This window comes from Phyllobates terribilis, unplaced genomic scaffold, assembly GCF_046119375.1.
Source record: "Phyllobates terribilis strain yellow unplaced genomic scaffold, ASM4611937v1 Scaffold_3__8_contigs__length_932513732, whole genome shotgun sequence".
In the NCBI taxonomy this organism is placed as follows: Eukaryota; Metazoa; Chordata; class Amphibia; order Anura; family Dendrobatidae; genus Phyllobates; species Phyllobates terribilis.
In genome coordinates this window covers 659,764,081-659,783,885 of record NW_027362763.1, presented here as the reverse complement: position 1 = coordinate 659,783,885, position 19,805 = coordinate 659,764,081, and the positions used below count along the sequence as shown (strand labels likewise).

The 19,805-nt window shown below is 51.7% G+C and overlaps 1 protein-coding gene across 11 annotated transcripts; it reads left to right on the top strand.

The window, feature by feature from the left end:
* The first annotated feature begins 3,117 nt into the window (after positions 1-3,117).
* SAYSD1 (SAYSVFN motif domain containing 1) lies at positions 3,118-19,301 on the top strand. 11 transcript variants are annotated; one of them, XM_073671704.1, is made up of 5 exons: positions 3,140-3,239; positions 15,196-15,329; positions 16,143-16,351; positions 16,996-17,311; positions 18,653-19,301. In XM_073671704.1, the coding sequence occupies exons 2-5, from the start codon at positions 15,278-15,280 to the stop codon at positions 18,829-18,831; spliced, it is 756 nt and encodes a 251-aa protein (XP_073527805.1). In that variant the 5' UTR covers positions 3,140-3,239; positions 15,196-15,277; the 3' UTR covers positions 18,832-19,301. The 11 variants fall into 11 exon arrangements, with proteins under 11 accessions (XP_073527809.1, XP_073527803.1, XP_073527805.1 ...); XM_073671707.1 differs by having other exon boundaries at positions 16,146-16,351; positions 18,653-19,297; XM_073671705.1 differs by having other exon boundaries at positions 3,180-3,266.
* The last annotated feature ends 504 nt before the right edge of the window (positions 19,302-19,805 follow it).

Below are 19,805 nucleotides of genomic sequence, written 5' to 3'. Positions count from 1 at the left end.
GTTATTAAAAAAAGTTAAGATTCAATCCCTTTTTCCCAATTCAGAAATAAGAAAGGTCAAAGTTTGAGCGATCAAAATATAAAATTATTTAACTCATGATAAATGTAGTTAAGATAAAACATATTGAAACACAAGAATTGCCATATTTTGGTCAACTGCACCTCTCCCCAAAAATGCAATAAAGCGATCAAAACGTTGTATATACCCCAAAATAATAAGCAGGAAAACGACAGCTCGACACGTAAGAGGCCTCCCTCAGCTCCTTCGACAAAAGAAAAGTTACAGGTGCCAGAAAATAGCGATATTATTTTGTTTTTACCACTTTCAAAAAAGAGAAACCAATACAAGTTTATGGATATAATTGCGCAAACCCCGAGAATCAGGTCAAATGCTGTAAAAATAAAAATGTTACAGTGGGATTGCGGTTCTGCATATTATCAAGGCACTTGAGATTTGTTCCAGCTTTAAAACACAAACAAAAAACAAGATGGCGATGGAGACTGAAGTAGGAAAAAAAAAAAATTGCATCTCTTGACAGATGGGGGTTGAGGGGCTGAGAAATGTAACTTTAGTTTGGGATCTATTGATGGGGTCAGACATCAGAACCGGGGGAAGTCACAGACCCCACCATCACCCATTCACTGGGCAGACGTTAGATTCGGGGGAGGTCAGAGACCCCACCATCGCCGATTCTCTGGGCAGACATTAGATTCGGGGGGAGGCCAGAGACCCCATCACCCATTCACTTGGCAGACATTAGATCCGGGGGAGGTCACAGACCCCACCAAAGCCGGTTCTCTCGGCAGACATTAGATCTGGGGAGGTCAGAGACCCCACCATCGCCGAATCTCTGGGCAGACATTAGATCCGGGGGAAGTCAGAGACCACACCATTGCCGTTTCTCTGGTCAGACGTTAGATGTAGGAAGGTCAGAGACCCCACCATCGCCGATTCTCTGGTCAGATGCTAGATCTGGGAAGGTCAGAGACCCACCATCACCCATTCACTGGGCAGACATTGGATCTGGGAAGGTCAGAGACCGCACCATCTCCCATTCTCTGGTTAGACGTTAGATCCGTGGAGGTCAGAGACCCCACCATTGCGGTTTCTCAGGGCAGACGTTAGATCTGGGACGGTCAGAGACCCCACCATCGCCAGTTCTCTGGGCAGACATAGATCTGGGGAGGTCAGAGACCCCACCATCACCAGTTCTCAGAGCAGACGTTAGATCTGGGACGGTCAGAGACCCCACCATCGCCGAATCTCTGGGCAGACATTAGATCTTGGAAGGTCAGAGACCCCATCGCCGATTCTCTGGGCAGACATTGGATCTTGGAAGGTCAGAGACCCCACCATCGCCGATTCTCTGGGCAGACATTGGATCTGGGAAGGTCAGAGACCCCACCATCGCCGATTCTCTGGGCAGACATTGGATCTTGGAAGGTCAGAGACCCCACCATCGCCGATTCTCTGGGCAGACGTTAGATCTGGGCCGGTCAGATACCCCACCATCGCCGATTCTCTGGTCTGATGTTAGATCCGGGGAGGTCAGAGACCCCACCATCGCCGATTCACTGGTCTGATGTTAGATCTGGGACAGTCAGAGACCCCACCATCGCCGATTCACTGGTCTGATGTTAGATCTGGGACAGTCAGAGACCCCACCATCGCCGATTCACTGGTCTGATGTTAGATCTGGGACAGTCAGAGACCCCACCATCGCCGATTCTCTGGTCTGATGTTAGATCCGGGGAGGTCAGAGACCCCACCATCGCCGATTCACTGGTCTGATGTTAAATCTGGGACAGTCAGAGACCCCACCATCGCCGATTGACTGGTCTGATGTTAGATCTGGGACGGTCAGAGACCCCACCATCGCCGATTCTCTGGTCTGATGTTAGATCTGGGACGGTCAGAGACCCCACCATTGCCGATTCTCTGGGCAGACGTTAGATCTGGGCCGGTCAGATACCCCACCATCGCCGATTCTCTGGTCAGGTGTTAGATCTGGGAAGGTCAGAGACCCCACCATCGCCGATTCTCTGGTCAGGTGTTAGATCTGGGAAGGTCAGAGACCCCACCATCGCCGATTCTCTGGTCAGGTGTTAGATCTGGGAAGGTCAGAGACCCCACCATCGCCAATTCACTGGTCTGATGTTAGATCTGGGACGGTCAGAGACCCCACCATCGCCGATTCTCTGGTCAGGTGTTAGATCTGGGAAGGTCAGAGACCCCACCATCGCCGATTCTCTGGTCAGGTGTTAGATCTGGGAAGGTCAGAGACCCCACCATCGCCAATTCACTGGTCTGATGTTAGATCTGGGAAGGTCAGAGACCCCACCATCGCCGATTCACTGGTCTGATGTTAGATCTGGGAAGGTCAGAGACCCCACCATCGCCGATTCACTGGTCTGATGTTAGATCTGGGACGGTCAGAGACCCCCGCCATCGCCGATTCTCTGGTCTGATGTTAGATCCGGGGAGGTCAGAGACCCCACCATCGCCGATTCTCTGGTCTGATGTTAGATCCGGGGAGGTCAGAGACCCCACCATCGCCGATTCTCTGGTCTGATGTTAGATCCGGGGAGGTCAGAGACCCCACCATCGCCGATTCACTGGTCTGATGTTAGATCGGGGAGGTCAGAGACCCCACCATCGCCGATTCACTGGTCTGATGTTAGATCCGGGGAGGTCAGAGACCCCACCATCGCCGATTCTCTGGGCAGACATTAGATCTTGGAAGGTCAGAGACCCCACCATCACCGATTCACTGGTCTGATGTTAGATCCGGGGAGGTCAGAGACCCCACCATCGCCGATTCTCTGGGCAGACGCCCCGCTGCCTATTGCGCCCCTCCGCCCGTGTTCAGGTCTCTTCAGAGTCGCGGCTGGATCGTATATGGACTCTTATGTGCCGCTAACCCATCCACATCATCACCACGTATACTACATGACGGTAAGTAACATAAACCCATTATACCATAGACGTCCCTACGTATCACTAACAGAAATTATCTACAGTCCGCATATGACTATCCTAGCGCCACAAGCGGCAGCGTTACCTCAGCGGAACTCCCGCGTCCTAATCTATATATACACGCTGTAAGGGTCACGTGTCAGCAACTTCGCGGTATTCAGCCAATCAGATAGCGTAGCCTGTCGCTGATGACGTCAGTAGTCACTAAGCGGATGTGGCAGCTTCTGGCAGAGGAAGTTCCGGCTGGTTTCCTCGGGGCGCAGGTGAGGAGCGGGCGCAGCGCTGATCAGGTGACTGTCCGGTAGCGGTGACACCGGGGCCCCGGCAGGGTGTGAGGCAGCAGCTGCTTGTTAGAAGAATCTGTGCTCGGCGTAATAGAGCCCCGACTGACGCGTCTGCTTCCCGCCACATGGCCGCCGCCATAACTACTGAGCAGTCATTGATGAGCGGCGGGAAGGGAGAGTGGTGTATCTAATCCTATCCTGTGTGATACTGTGTGCTGAGCTGTGTATCTAATCCTATCCTGTGTGATACTGTCTGCTGAGCCGTGTATCTAATCCTATCCTGTGTGATACTGTCTGCTGAGCCGTGTATCTAATCCTATCCTGTGTGATACTGTCTGCTGAGCCGTGTATCTAATCCTCTCCTGTGTGATGCTGTCTGCTGAGCCGTGTATCTAATCCTCTCCTGTGATACTGGCTGCTGAGCCGTGTATCTAATCCTATCCTGTGTGATACTGTCTGCTGAGCTGTGTATCTAATCCTATCCTGTGTGATACTGTCTGCTGAGCCCTGTATCTAATCCTATCCTGTGTGATACAGTCTGCTGAGCCGTGTATCTAATCCTATCCTGTGTGATACTGTCTGCTGAGCCGTGTATCTAATCCTATCCTGTGTGATAGTCTGCTGAGCCGTGTATCTAATCCTATCCTGTGTGATACTGTCTGCTGAGCCGTGTATCTAATCCTATCCTGTGTGATACTGTCTGCTGAGCCGTGTAACTAATCCTATCCTGTGTGATACTGTCTGCTGAGCCGTGTATCTAATCCTCTCCTGTGTGATACTGTCTGCTGAGCCGTGTATCTAATCCTCTCCTGCGTGATACTGTCTGCTGAGCCGTATATCTAATCCTCTCCTGCGTGATACTGTCTGCTGAGCCGTATATCTAATCCTCTCCTGCGTGATACTGTCTGCTGAGCCGTATATCTAATCCTCTCCTGCGTGATACTGCCTGCTGAGACGTGTATCTAATCCTCTCCTGCGTGATACTGTCTGCTGAGACGTGTATCTAATCCTCTCCTGCGTGATACTGTCTGCTGAGACGTGTATCTAATCCTCTCCTGCGTGATACTGTCTGCTGAGACGTGTATCTAATCCTCTCCTGCGTGATACTGTCTGCTGAGACGTGTATCTAATCCTCTCCTGTGTGATACTGTCTGCTGAGCCGTGTATCTAATCCTCTCCTGTGTGATACTGTCTGCTGAGCCGTGTATCTAATCCTCTCCTGTGTGATACTGTCTGCTGAGCCGTGTATCTAATCCTCTCCTGTGTGATACTGTCTGCTGAGCCGTGTATCTAATCCTCTCCTGTGTGATACTGTCTGCTGAGCCGTGTATCTAATCCTCTCCTGTGTGATACTGTCTGCTGAGCCCTGTATCTAATCCTCTCCTGTGTGATACTGTCTGCTGAGCCCTGTATCTACTATATAATCGTCTTATCCCGTCTGTCTGTCTGTCTGTCCAGGAAATCCCGCGTCGCTCAGTGGTCCGGCAGCGGCCAATCAGCACCGCGGGATTTCTGAAAAAAGATGGCGGCCGTTAGCGGCTCATCTGCGGGACGGAGCTCAGCGGCGATGCAGCCGGGAGATGACCGGCGCGAGGTGCTCATCTCCCGGCCGGCAACAGCAGAAGGAACCCGACCGCCGGACCCATCTGCGGGACGGAGATGCAGCCGGGAGATGAGCGGCTCGAGGCGCTCATCTCCCGGCCGGTAGCAGCGGAAGGACCGCCGGCGCCGCTGACCTCCATGCGGAAGGGAGGACCGGGGAGCGGCGCTGCGGGTCGGGATACTTCTGCTGCGAGCGCCCGCTATGTCCCGGGTTCTCGCAGCGGAAGTAGCCGCACAGGCAGCGCAGCTCCCCGGTCCTCACCAAGACGATTCGATGATTGGTCGCGGTCTTTGGGCCCGACCAATCACTGATCTTAGCGCAAAACTTAAGCACCGCTGTGCTGATTGGTCGCGGGCGCTGACCGCGACCAATCACCGATTTGGGCGCCAAATTTAAATATCGGCCGCGATCAATCAGCACAGCGTTGTTTAAATCTGGAGCCAAGATCGGTGATTGGTCGCGGGCCAAGACAGCGACCAATCAGCGATTTTTAACACAAATGTCCGGACCTTTGTAACACCATGCGGATACTGTGGGGACATCAGCGGCTAGGGTGTCAAGGGAGGACCGGGGAACGGCGCTGCGGGTCGGGATACTTGTGCTCCGAGCGCCCGCTCATGTCCCGGGTTCTCGCAGCGGAAGTACCCGCACAGGCAGCGGCGCTCCACGGTCCTCACTAATACGATTCCGCTCCCCGCTCCTCACCAATACGATTCGCTGATTGGTCGCGCTCTCCGCACGCGACCAATCACCGATTTGGGCGCCACATTTAAATAGCGGCCGCGTCCAATCACCGATCTTGCCGCCACATTTAAACACTGCTGTGCTAATTGGTCGCGGATGCCAGCTGCGTCCAATCAGCGAGCTTGGCGCCAAATTTAACCAACGCTCTGCTGATTGGTCGCGGACTCCAGCCGCATCCAATCAGCGAGATTGGCGCCAAATTTAAGCAACGCTCTGCTGATTGATCGCGGTTGCTGGCCGAGATCAATCAGCAGTATTGGCGCCAAATTTAAACCTCACTCTGCTGATTGGTCGCAACCACCGGCTGCGACCAATCTGCGTTTTTTGTGTCAAATTTAAACAACGCTCTGCTGATTGGTCGCCGGCCGCGACAAATCAGCAGTATTGTGGCCAAATTTAAACCCCGCTCTGCTGATTAGTCGCGGCCGTCGACCGCTACCAATCAGCAGTATTGGTGCCAAATTTAAACACCGCTCTGCTAATTAGTCGCAACCACCGGCCGTGACCAATCAGCCATATTGGCGCCAAATTTAAACACCGCTTCGCTGATTGGTCGCAGTGGCCGGCCGCGACCAAGCAGAGAAATTGGCGCCAAATTTAAACACCGCTCTGCTGATTGGTCGCGGTTACCGGTCGCGAATAATCAGCATTATTAGTGCCAAATATAAACACCGCTCTGCTGATTGGTCGCTGCCGTGACCAATCAGCATTATTGGCGCCAAATTTAAATACCGCTCTGCTGATTAGTCGCGACCGCCGGCCGTGACCAATCTGCGATTTAGGCGCCAAATTTTAACACCGCTTTGCTGATTGCACCCGGTCGGGCCACCATCTAGTCTATCCAGGAAATCCCGCGTCGCTCATTGGTCCGGCAGCGGCCAATCAGCGCCGGTGGATTTCTAAAAAAAGATGGCGGCCGTTAGCGGCTCATCTGCGGGACGGAGCGGAGCGGCGATGCAGCCGGGAGATGTGCGCCGCGAGGCGCTCATCTCCCGGCCGGTACCAGCAGAAGGAACCCGACTGCCGGACCCATATGCGGGACGGAGATGCAGCCGGGAGATGAGCGTCGCGAGGCGCTCATGTCCCGGCCGGTAGCAGCGGAAGGACCGCCGGCGCTGCTGACCTCCATGCGGAAGGGAGGACCGGGGAGCGGCGCTGTGGGTCGGGATACTTCTGCTCTGAGCACCCGCTCATGTCCCGGGTTCTTGCAGCGGAAGTATCCGCACAGGCAGCGCCGCTGACATCCATGCGGCTAGGGTGTGAAGGGAGGACCGGGGAGCGGCGCTGACATCCAATTGGTCGCGGCCGCTATTTAAATTTAAATGTGGCGCAAAAATCGGTGATTGGTCGCGGCCAGCGACCAATCAGCGATTTTTAACACAAATGTCCGGACCTTTGTAACACCATGCGGATACTGTGGGGACATCAGCGGCTAGGGTGTGAAGGGGGGGGAGCGGCGCTGCGGGTCGGGATACTTCTGCTGCGAGCGCCCGCTCATGTCCCGGGTTCTCGCAGCGGAAGTATCCGCACAGGCAGCGGCGCTGACATCCATGCGGCTAGGGCGTGAAGGGAGGACCGGGGAGCGGCGCTGCGGGTCGGGATACTTCTGCTGCGAGCGCCCGCTCATGTCCCGGGTTCTCGCAGCGGAAGTACCCGCACAGGCAGCGGCGCTCCCCGGTCCTCACTAATACGATTCCGCTCCCCGCTCCTCACCAAAACGATTCGCTGATTGGTCGCGCTCTCCACACCCGACCAATCAGTGATCTTGGCGCTAAAGTTAAACACCGCTCTGCTGATTGGTCGCGGCCGCTGCCCGCAACCAATCACCGATTTGGGTGCCACATTTAAATAGCGGCCGCGACCAATCACCGATCTTGCCGCCACATTTAAACACTGCTGTGCTGATTGGACGCCAAATTTAAACAACGCTCTGCTGATTGATTGCGGTCGCTGGCCGAGATCAATCAGCAGTATTGGCGCAAAATTTAAACACCGCTCTGCTGATTGGTCGCGGTTGTCGGCCGTGACCAGTCTGCAGTATTGGCGCCAAATTTAAACCTCTCTGCTGATTGGTCGCGGCCGGTGGTTGCGACCAATCTGCGTTTTTTGTGCCAAATGTAAACCCCGCTCTGCTGATTAGTCGCGGTCGCCTGCCGCGACCCATCAGCACTATTGGCGCCAAATTTAAACACCTCTTTGCTGATTGGTCGTGGTCGCGACTAATCAGCGAGATTGGCGCCAAATTTAAACAACGCTCTGCTGATTGGTCACGACTAATCAGCGATTTTGGCGCCAAATTTAAACACTGCTCTGCTGATTGCACCCGGTCGGCCGCATACCTATTCTAGAATACCCGATGCATTAGAATCGGGCCACCATCTAGTCTAATCCTCTCCTGTGTGATACTGTCTGCTGAGCCCTGTATCTGACCCTCTCGTGTGTGATACTGCCTGCTGAGCTGTGTATCTGACCCTCTCGTGTGTGATACGGCGTGCGGGGTACTGCTCTGGTGGCACTGGTCTATGGGCTACGGTCATAGTCGTTGGTTCTGCCCTGGGATTCCTCAGCTCCGTACACCATGTAGTGGTCATTCTTGGGTAAGCTGCAGTACCTCATAGTGACCACTACACAGTGTATGGCGCTGTGCTCACTGCAGCTCCAGTAATTCCCAGAAGTAAACATCTGATCGTGGGGGTGCCGGGTGTCGGACCCCAACTTATCTGACATATAATGACGACTAATATTAAGAGCCGTTCAGTAACAAGTCCTGACAAACTCTTTATGAAAGAAATGTCTTTATGCTTTTTTGTGGCCATGCAGAGTTAGACTGAGCTTAGCGACCTTTTCTATCAATAGATTTGTTTTAAATGTGTTTTTCTAAAATTGGGGAAAAAGTTGGCAAAATGCTGTAAAATACCAGAAGAACCATTACTCGCCTGATAGTTCTCTCGATTCCCTCCACGAGTCTATTTACCATGCCGCAACAATGACGTGCCAGTCTACCCATGTGACAGCAGCAGCCAATAAGCAGAATGTAACCAGTGATTGGCTGCAGTGGTCACATGGGTAGATGGACACATCATGGCTGTGGACGGGTGCACTGAAGCCTCAGCGCTGGAGCGACGGGGGGTTTATCGGGTGAGTAATGGTTCTTTTGTTTGTTTTTATGGCATTTTCTACCATTTTAGGCAATTTTGAACCAATTTTGGAAAACCCCTTCAAGGACCCCTGTGATTTTCCTGGTACTGATGAGATATTTTCTATGCAGATAAAAGATCCGAGGAGGAAGAGGCGACGAGAACATTTTGGATAATTGCTTCGGGTTTCAAGCTCTGATTAATGGCGGGATTGAGTATTCGCGATCCCGCGGTGGATCGATCTTTACGTTCGGTTTTCGTTGGGAATATTCCGTATGAGGCCACCGAGGAACAGCTGAAAGATATATTTTCTGAAGTGGGACCTGTCGTTAGTTTTAGGCTGGTGTACGACAGGGAAACTGGTAAACCCAAAGGCTATGGCTTCTGCGAGTATCAGGACCAGGAAACCGCTCTCAGCGCGATGCGTAACCTCAATGGCCGAGAGTTCAGCGGCAGAGCTCTGCGGGTTGATAACGCTGCCAGCGAGAAGAACAAAGAGGAGCTGAAGAGTCTGGGCACCGGGACGCCCATTATCGAGTCTCCGTATGGCGATCCTGTGCCTCCCGAGGACGCTCCCGAGTCTATAAGTCGAGCTGTCGCTAGTTTACCCCCTGAACAGATGTTTGAGCTTATGAAGCAAATGAAGCTGTGTGTGCAGAATAGTCCCCAAGAAGCTCGAAACATGCTGCTCCAAAACCCCCAGTTGGCCTATGCCCTTCTTCAGGCTCAGGTGGTCATGAGGATTGTGGACCCAGAAATAGCTGTGAAAATCCTTCACCGTCCAAATGTTGTGCCACCAATATTATCCGGAAACCAACAGGCAATTCAAGGTCCCAATGTTCCCATTCCTCAACCACTTGGTCCTGGTGGGCAGCCTGCACCCGTTGGGGGCATGCATGTGAATGGCGCTCCACAGATGATGCAGTCACTACCCATGCAGGGTGGAGTACCGGGACCCATAAACCCTGCACAAGGGCCGATTCTTCAGGGTGTTCCTATGTCTGATCCTCGCGCCCCTTTACAACGCGGCCCTCCGGCCCCTAGTGTACCACCACGTGGTCTTCTCGGAGATGGCCCCAATGACCCACGAGGTGGAACACTTCTGACTGTAACAATTGACGAGCAACCTAATCGTGGCTATCTGCAACCACCATTACAAGGGGGAGGCGTGCCACTGCACCACGATAGGGGGCCTCCAACCCTTGAAATTCGAGGGGGACCTATGGGTGAGCCACCTAGAGTTATGATTGGAGAATCGAGAGGAGCCCCTATGATGGATACACGTGCACCACCTTTGGATGCCAGAAGCTCTAGAGATACCAGGCCAATGGAACCTCGACCCATGGATGTAAGGGGCCCAGGCCCAGGCCCTGCTCCCTCCTCGAGGGGTCCTATGCCGGGTCCAATGCCCGGTCCCATGCCTGGAATGCAAGTACCAGTATCGGTGGGGCCACAGCCCACAAGGCCTGTTCCTAATGTTCCAGCGTCTTCTGGACAGGGTGGGTTTAGTCCGGGTCAGAACCAGATCACCCCACAGGACCACGAGAAGGCCGCTCTGATTATGCAGGTCCTGCAGTTGACCTCAGACCAGATTGCTATGCTGCCACCGGAGCAGAGACAGAGCATCCTCATCTTAAAGGAGCAGATTCAGAAATCTACTGGAGCCCCATGAGTGATTGTGGCCGTGTCCTGCTGCGGAAACGGCAATCTTTTTCAGAATTTTGTCTCGTTAATCTTTAGTGTGTCTGTTAATAAATGGTGGGATTGTACATCTGTGCTCAGTCTACTGTGTCTGCTCTGTTCTCTCAATAAAAAAAAAAAGTTTTCACTCTTCTCTGGTACTGCGAAACTTCACTATCTGTCCACAGGAGCATGTGGGAATCTTACAGGACTGGGTCACTGGTGTCTGAGTTTTCTCATGGGTCTCTTGTCTCCTTCGCAGTCTACAAGAGTGGACCATATGAGCGCATGCCATGGGTTCTGTTCCTATCGCGCCTGTGGGCGCCCCCCGTTATCACACGAAGACTTCACAGTTATGGTCGCACCTCAAATTAACAGATGTAGTTCATAATATGAGGTAAGGTCTGTCGGGTCATTGCTGAGACCTTTTAAGGGGTTCATGCTGCTCAGCTCACTTCTGCGTTGGCAGGTGATACTTGCCGGGACGGATGGACGGTACCTGGCGGGATGGGACAGATGGACGGTACCCACTGAGCATTCCGTGTCCCGCCAGGTAGCCGTAGGCATGACGGCACCTGCACGTCCCCTGACGTGGAAGAGGCAAGAGCGCAACAAACCCTTGAAGGCCTTATTCAGAAAAGGAGTAGGACATTGACTCCTAAAAGTCAATAGGGAAATTCTCACATTTGTTACATAAAACTAATCTATGTGTCAGTGGTAAGAGGGTGAAAAAATTACAGAGACTTGGGGGGAATCGAAGTGGTGGCATTAAAGACGGGTGGTGGACGATGCACACTAAGGGGTATGTTCACAAGGAGTTTTTGTGGAGTCTTTTGGGTCGGTCAACACCAAAAAAAAACACCTGAAAAATTGCTTGAAAGGCTTCCTGTAAATTTCTGTTGTAAAACCAGTTTACTATTTTATATGTTCAGTCTTTTTGAAGCGATTGTTCTTCCGCTTCAGGTTCTTAATACTGCCTGGCCTGGTGGGAGAGAGCAGGGCTTGTCGCTCCTTGTACCGTCTTCTGATGGAGACTGCTCCGCACAAGTCACTGTCCGATCAGAAGCTGCAAAAAAAACACTTCAGAAAACGAGATACTTCACAAGGAAGAGATTTACATTAAAAAAACGACACCCTAAAGGAGCTATCCCATAAGGACATCTCCAGCAGGTCCAGTCACACTGAGACCCCCTTTTGCAGAGCAGCCTTCCTCCCCATTCTTGCTCGTAGAGGGCCGTCTACATTGTTCTAGACATGCCGCCTCGCATCTATATATATAATCGTCTTATCCCGTCTGTCTGTCCAGGAAATCCCGCGTTGCTCATTGGTCCGGCAGCGGCCAATCAGCTCCGGGGGATTTCTAAAAAAAGATGGCGGCCGTTAGCGGCTCATCTGCGGGACGGAGCTCAGCGGCGTTGCAGCGGGGAGATGAGCGCCGCGAGGCGCTCATCTCCCGGCCGGTACCAGCAGAAGGACCCCGACAGCCGGACCCATCTGCGGGACGGAGATGCAGCCGGGAGATGAGCGGCGCGAGGCGCTCATCTCCCGGCCGGTAGCAGCGGAAGGACCGCCGGCGCCGCTGACCGCCATGCGGAAGGGAGGACCGGGGAGAGGCGCTGCGGGTCGGGATACTTCTGCTGCGAGCGCCCGCTATGTCCCGGGTTCTCGCAGCAGAAGTAGCCGCACAGGCAGCGCAGCTCCCCGGTCCTCACCAAGACGATTCGATGATTGGTCGCAGTCTTCGGACCCGACCAATCACTGATCTTAGCGCAAAAGTTAAATACCGCTGTGCTGATTGGTCGCGGACGCTGCCCGCGACCAATCACTGATTTGGGCGCCAAATTTAAACACCGCTGTACTGATTGGTCGCCGACGCTGGGCGCGACCAATCACTGATTTGGGCGCCAAATTTAAACACCGCTGTACTGATTGGTCGCCGACGCTGGGCGCGACCAATCACCGATCTTGGCACCACATTTAAACACCGCTGTACTGATTGGTCGCGGACGCTATTTAAATGTGGCGCCAAAATCGGTGATTGGTCGCGCCCAGCGTCGGCGACCAATCAGCACAGCGGTGTTTAAATGTGGAGCCAAGATCGGTGATTGGTCCGGACCTTTGTAACACCATGCGGATACTGTGGGGACATCAGCGGCTAGGGTGTGAAGGGAGGACCGGGGAGCGGCGCTGCGGGTCGGGATACTTCTGCTGCGAGCAGTCGCTCGTGTCCCGGGTTCTCGAAGCGGAAGTAGCCGCACAGGCAGCGCCGCTCCCCGGTCCTCACTAATACGATTCTGCTCCCCGCTCCTCACCAATACGATTCGCTGATTGGTCGAGGCCGGAGAGCGCGACCAATCAGTGGTCTTGGCGCAAAAGTTAAACACCGCTCTGCTGATTGGTCGCGGTTGGCCGCATACATATTCTAGAATACCCGATGCGTTAGAATCGGGCCACCATCTAGTATATACATAATACTCTTCATTTTGTCCACAAGACTGGGAATTGCTTCCGTCCCTTGGGCTGAGTTCAGACATGTTGAATCCAAAGCCATTTACTCTACGTTACTCTACCACTACATTTACTCTCTCATTATTCCCTTTTATGTTGTCTTATTCTCACTTTTGGCGATCAGGTTGAGGCTTCTTATTAAGTCGTCGCTTAGTAAATAGAAACGTGATCAATTTTTTTTTTTTTTTCCACAAGTTTTCCTTACAATTACTGTATATAAATACACAGTGACGCAAACACGAGGCCTCTATTTTATTCATTCAGTGATGGTAATAAAAAGCTGTTGTGTTCGGAGGTGTGAGGATCTGAGGTTGTGGGTTACAATAATCACCTAGGCAGGTTAACGATTCAACAATATTTTATTTTTTTACATCCAAGGTTTTACAACAACTCCAGGTAAATGGCCAAAATACAATGCACTCAGTACACACGATCCCAGGATGGTAGTTCCATTGCCTTTGTACCAGGCGATACAACTTTCAGTTGGCCCACAGATTTCGTAGCTCCAGCCAGTATAGTCTGTATTCACATTCCACGCTCCTCCAGACAGATAAAACGATAGAAGCACAGGTATCCAATAGCTATAAGTCCTTACAAAAGTTCATAAAATCCAGACGACAGATTCCAGAACTGTAGCATGTTTACCCAGCTGAGTCGTCAACCAAACTCCATAGGCCGTCCATCCATGGCTCCAGGACCTCAGCCTAGATCCTATCCCTTTGATGTCATTCCACTAACTCCTTGACTAAACATGCGACTTCATTACACCCCTTCATTACACCCTCCCCCTTAAACATTTGCTTTTAACTGAAAGAAGGAAGATTCCAGAAGCCCTTCACCTGGAGCTGCATATGAGACACCCCCCCCCCCCCCCCTGTGGTGACTGTTCTGGTGGGTCTACTTTCCCCATCCACACAATGGGACTAGTGGCTGTTAGAACAATGGCTTGATGCCCCTGAGACACGAGATTAACCCCTTCATGACCGGAGCAATTATCGTTTTTGCATTTTCGTTTTTTGCTCCCCTTCTTCCCAGAGCCAGAACTTTTTTTATTTTTCATTCAATATGGCCATGTGAGGGCTTATTTTTTTGCAGGACGAGTTGTACTTTTAAACGCCATCACTGGTTTTACCGTATCGTGTACTGGAAAATGGGGAAAAAAAATTCCAAGTGCAATGAAATTGCAAAAAGAAAAAAAAAATGCAATGCCACGGTTTGATTTTTTTTTTTTTTTTAATACCACGTTCACTGAATGCTAAAACTGACCTGCTATTACGATTCTCCAGGTCATTACGAGTTCGTAGACACCAAACATGTATAGGTCCATTTTTATTTAGGTGGTGAAAAAAAAATCCAAAGTTTGCTTAAAAAACGTGACGCACTTCCGGCGTGGCGCTGTTAAATGCCGCTGTCAAAGATTGACAGCGGCATTTAACTGGTTAACAGCCACTGTGGGGGATCGCGATTCCACCCGCAGCTGTTGCAGGCACATGTCAGCTGTAAGAATCAACTGACATGTACCCGTTTCAGTGTGGGTTCAGCGCCGGAGCCCCCGCTGAACCAGCCTTTCCGACGTGCTGTGTACTATTACTGACCACGTCGGAAAGGGATTAATGGAATGATAGCTTTCCTTGATTCCCAATCTCGTGTCTGACCTTATGTACTCATAAGATCCAGCCTGCACTTCTTCCATTGCTTACTGTCACTGAATGGAAGCATTGATTTCTGAGGCTGAACGGCCGAACAAACAAATCAGTAATAAAACACAACAAGCAAATCTTTAATAAAACACAATAATAAGATCGACGGAACCGGTGCTCCGTGCTGGAAAAAGTCTGCATCCCTTAGAGCCGTGGACTCCGCTCTACGTCCATTGGTTCAGTAGTCTTTAGTAAGTGGCCAGCTCCTCATAGGAGGTCTGCCAAATAATTAGGCACTAAATCATAGTCTGTGGCACAACCTTGGGTCCGAATGCTCTTTTCCAGCCACTAGGCTGCAACGTTGTAAGATTTTTCTTTCCCAAAATAAAAGCTGTATAAGCCTGGATTCACACATGGCAGCTAGCTCAGCTTCATTCCTGAACTTATTTTCCCTTTCACAGTTCATAGGATATCTCTCCCCTATACAGCCACTGATGCTGGAGAGTGTGCTTTCCCCCCCATCTCCTGCCCCTGTCTACCACAGATTCTCTTCTCTCTATAGTAATTCCTGTCTTCGTATGTTTTCCGCCTGCTGATTGCATTGTGTGTGCTCTCCTCTTTAGCTACAGCATGGATGGTCTTCCCTCCCTGATGACTTGGATGCTTTCCTTCCTTTCCACATTCTGAGAGACATAGCCAGGAGCAATGTGCTGTGATGTCAGAAGTTGCAGGAATGCTATCGATGTGAAGTCACAGTGTGAGTTTATTAAGCAGACATTGTACTCATTTCTATTTGAATTATTCATATATTAAGGGCCATCAAAATGATTTGAAGCTGTTGATCACTACTAGGACAACCCCTTCTCAATCTGAGTGTTAAAATAAAAACACTTATACTCACCCCCGGTGCCGTTCCAGCGGTGTCGGCGCTCACGTGAGGTTGCTACGACATGTGAGCCCTGTGCTCAAGCGGCGGCAGCGTTACTGTCCCCGTATTCGGACATATAAGTAATCAAGAGGAAGTGAGCGCCCAGGAAGTTTTCTTTCCAGGACACAATATTAGTGATAGGAGGTGTGGGGGAATATAAACGCTTTTATAGAGCAGATGACTACTATTATACCCCTTTTTCTCGCACTATAGCTGAACTATACATTCTGGCATAGATCTGACAGCACCTTGTTCCTGGCTTTATCTCTGTGAGGTTGTACACAGCAGATCAGAATGTGGAGGGAGAGGAAAGCATCCAAGTCTTTATGGAGGGCAGATCGCACAGTTTGTACATAGGGAGGAGAGCTGCTTATATGCTGCATTTTCTTATGCTTGAAATATAGAGAGGTGAAAAATGAAAGACCCCTGAGAATAAGAATTGGCATTGCTCTTTGATAAAGTTCGTGAGTCCGGTATGACAAGTGGAAGAGAAAGAAAAACATGGCAGAAACCTCTTGTTAGATGAGTCTCTTTACCTTCACTTTCTGCTAATTTATTCGTTGTGAAATAAATGCATTTTTAAGAGCGTTCTCGTGCCTGATCATTTCTACACACGTCATAAAATCTACTGTCATTGTCAAGCAGGGTCCATGGAGCAACGACTGGCAGAATTCAGAGCAAGAAAAGCCAAAAGTCATCCGCAAGATGGAGAAAGCGGGGAGCAGAAGACGAAAACATTTATACAGACGGCAAGAGAGAGATTGCACAGAGTGTTCAGCAGGAGCGAGAGGCTGGAGCCTGCCGAAACCCAAATATCCGACGGAACTCAAACGTCCGACACCGGGACGGAGGTGAGATGGAGATGCTGCTGCTGCAACGATTCGGCAAAAATTCACAAATTTTCCACAAAAATTAGGTTCACAGCGAATGTACATTACAATTCTCTATCAACCCAAGAGCGCAATAATAAATAATTCTGCTCGCCTGGCGCTCACGTGTCCTTCCATGTAGCCCTGGGCCGGTCGTCGTCTTCTGTCCAGTCCCATTGTCAGCGTCTTGCACCTCATCACCCCCCAACCCCACCGCCTTCGTCATGGGAGCCAATGTCACCGGTCATGTTAAAAGGCTCTTTATTGATTGTCAAAATCGACAGTGAAATAGATTTTAGGCCCGGAGACCACGGAGGAGCTGCTGGAAGACGCTGCCGTGGACATAGTGGGGCGGAGTGGCGAGCTTGCAGAAAGCTCTGTCCTCCCCTTTCTGCCTCCTTGCTCACCCGGCTGCACAGTTCTTGTTTTCTTACCCAGCTATAACTTTGCCACTTTCTACCTAGTGTGTAATAAACGAGCATCATCAGCAGATAAAGGTGTTGTGGCCTGACGGCTCCAGAGCTCCTGCATCCCGAGCTGTCTGACATCTTCAAGATTGTGATCCTGCTTGTGATGATAATGAGACGACTGCTGAGAAGTGATCACTTCCATGTTGTTTCTTGCAGGGGATGCCGATGATGGCAGAGGATGCGTCGCAGTGCGACGTGGAGCCCACCGCCTCCTCTCTGGGGAAAGCCGTCCTTCTTGTGAAGTTCCTCCTGTGGCTCGTCCTGCTGGGACTCTTCGTGGAGCTGGAGTTCGGACTGGTTTACTTCATTCTCTCCATGTTCTATTGGCTTTATGAAGGAACTCGCAGGCCGGGTCTAAGAAAGAGAGGAGAGAAGAGCGCCTACTCCGTGTTCAACCCCGGCTGCGAGGCCATCCAGGGAACATTAACTGCAGAGCAATTCGAGAGAGAGCTGCAGTACAGACCGCTGGCCGGTAGGTAGGACTGGCAGACAGCGCGGCCACCGTGTGGTGCCGGATCCATGCTGACCCGAGAGCGTTGGGTAACGCAAGGAAATCCACTAAAACCCACAATACAATAATCGTAAACTCTAAGATAAATGCTTATTCACTGCAGATTTTCCATTCGGGTTCCAGCTCCTAAAGGAATTTTTCTTTTAACATCTCCGTGTTCGGCTGCACACTACGGCTGTGATCACATGCTGTGTATTTGCCGCAGATTTTTCTGAAGAGCATCTGTTGCAAAATCCAATTTCATTGCAGATTTTACCCTCTGAATTGTCAATTGCTGCATAAAAAAATGTCCACACCGTGCACACGACATTAGTTTCATTCTCACACACTTTTCTGGAACCTTATTAGGCTGCAAATGTTTCAGAAGCAAATCCACAAGAAAAATCTGCAAGGTGTGAACATGTCCTAACGGATGTCCTCCTCCGTTCTCTGCCACTGGCTCCATAGATCCCTGTCGTCTGGTGTCCTGATCTCCATGCTGGGATGTCTCTGCTTCTGCGCCGCGGTCTCTGCTTCTTCGCCGCGGACTCTGCTTCTTCGCCGCGGACTCTGCTTCTGCGCCGCGGACTCTGCTTCTGCGCCGCGGACTCTGCTTCTTCGCCGCGGTCTCTGCTTCTGCGCCGCGGGCTCGGCTTCTATCCCGCGGTCTCTGCTTCTTCGCCACGGACTCTGCTTCTGCGCCGCGGTCTCTGCTTCTGCGCCGCGGTCTCTGCTTCTGCGCAGCGGACTCTGCTTCTGCGCAGCGGACTCTGCTTCTGCGCCGCGGACTCTGCTTCTGCGCCGCGGTCTCTGCTTCTGCGCCGCGGGCTCGGCTTCTATCCCGCGGTCTCTGCTTCTTCGCCACGGACTCTGCTTCTGCGCCGCGGTCTCTGCTTCTGCGCCGCGGTCTCTGCTTCTGCGCAGCGGACTCTGCTTCTGCGCAGCGGACTCTGCTTCTGCGCCGCGGACTCTGCTTCTGCGCAGCGGACTCTGCTTCTTTGCCGCGGTCTCTGCTTCTTCGCCGCGGTCTCTGCTTCTGCGCCGCGGTCTCTGCTTCTGCGCCGCGGTCTCCGCTTCTTCACTGTGGCCGCCGCTCATCACAGGCCCCATATCGCTCCCATGATAATAGACCCCACAGATCAGGGGGCATCTATAGGGACCGGTGGTAGGTGGACAGAGGAGTCTTACTGATGATCACTTTTCTGCCTGGGGCGAGCGGGTCACTTAAAGGGGTTGTCTGAACTGTTTAGCGCTTATAAAAAAAATTCTCTATTCTCAAAAACGGAGAGATTTTTAATTCTATAGTTTCTGCTCGTTGCCTAGGTTACCGGCCGCCTCTGAGGTCTACGAGCGTTGGAGCAGTTTCATGGGCAACGAGCGCAGTGCTTACAAGCTGTTTGCTTTACAATTTGCCGCTTACGGGATCTCTGGATCGGTTGCTTCTGTCCCCTGCGCTTCTCCGATGCTGCCGGCGCAGTAGTAGCATCGAGCGCCCGGGTTAGAGCGGCAGAGCGGCCATGCCACTGGCCCGAAGTGTCAATCATCCAGAGCGCGCCTCCCGGACAAGCAGGAAACCAGAAGGAAGGAAATAAGACAACACCTTTAAAGGGTTTGTTCCAAGTTATCACCTGTCCATAATATAATGGGGGTCCGACCGACTAATCCTGAGAATGTGGCTCTGTAATACCCCAGCTGAGTGACATTATTCATTCTACGTGGCACTGCCGGAGATTGCCAGGCGCCGTACCCCAGGGACAGCGGACGGAGAGGCGGCTTGCGTACTGCACCTCCATCCATTCAGACGAGAATCGGCAGAGCTGGGTCTCAGGATCAGTGCAGGTCCCATCGCTCAGACCCCCCCCCCGCGATCAGTATCTCCGATCCTATGGACAGGTGCTCCAAACCCTTTAAGGTGAGTTTCTGTTTTCCAGGAAAAAAAAAATGTTTATTCATAATAAATAATAAAAAAAATGTGCACGTTATCTTGATCTCTGCTTGCAGTCGTGTTCGTAGACGGCCGTGCACCTGTGTCCATCCCACGCCAAGGTCTGATATCATACAGGTCAATGGCTGCAAGAGGAGATCTTTATTTTGGAGAATAGAACTTGTCATATAACAAATAACCTTTATTTTCTGAGCCGCAAATTCTCCATCAATGTCCTGACTAATGGCCCAAACCGCTCAGGCCATCATCAGACGTCGACCGTGGCCGCTGCTCATTCCTTCATTCTCTTTATTCACCGTTTCTATTCATTGCTCGGACTAAAGATGAATTATCAGAGGCCAGGCCCGAGGACCCCATAATGGGACATTAGCCACACTTTGCTCCATGTAAGAGGATGCACAGAGCGGCTCATTAGCAGCGCGGGCGGGGAAGGGCTGCGCTCCGCATGTGATGGATGCATTAGATATTGCACCGCCGTCCTGTATGCGAGGGCAGCGCTGTCATGTATAAGAGGACACCGCTGTTATCTGT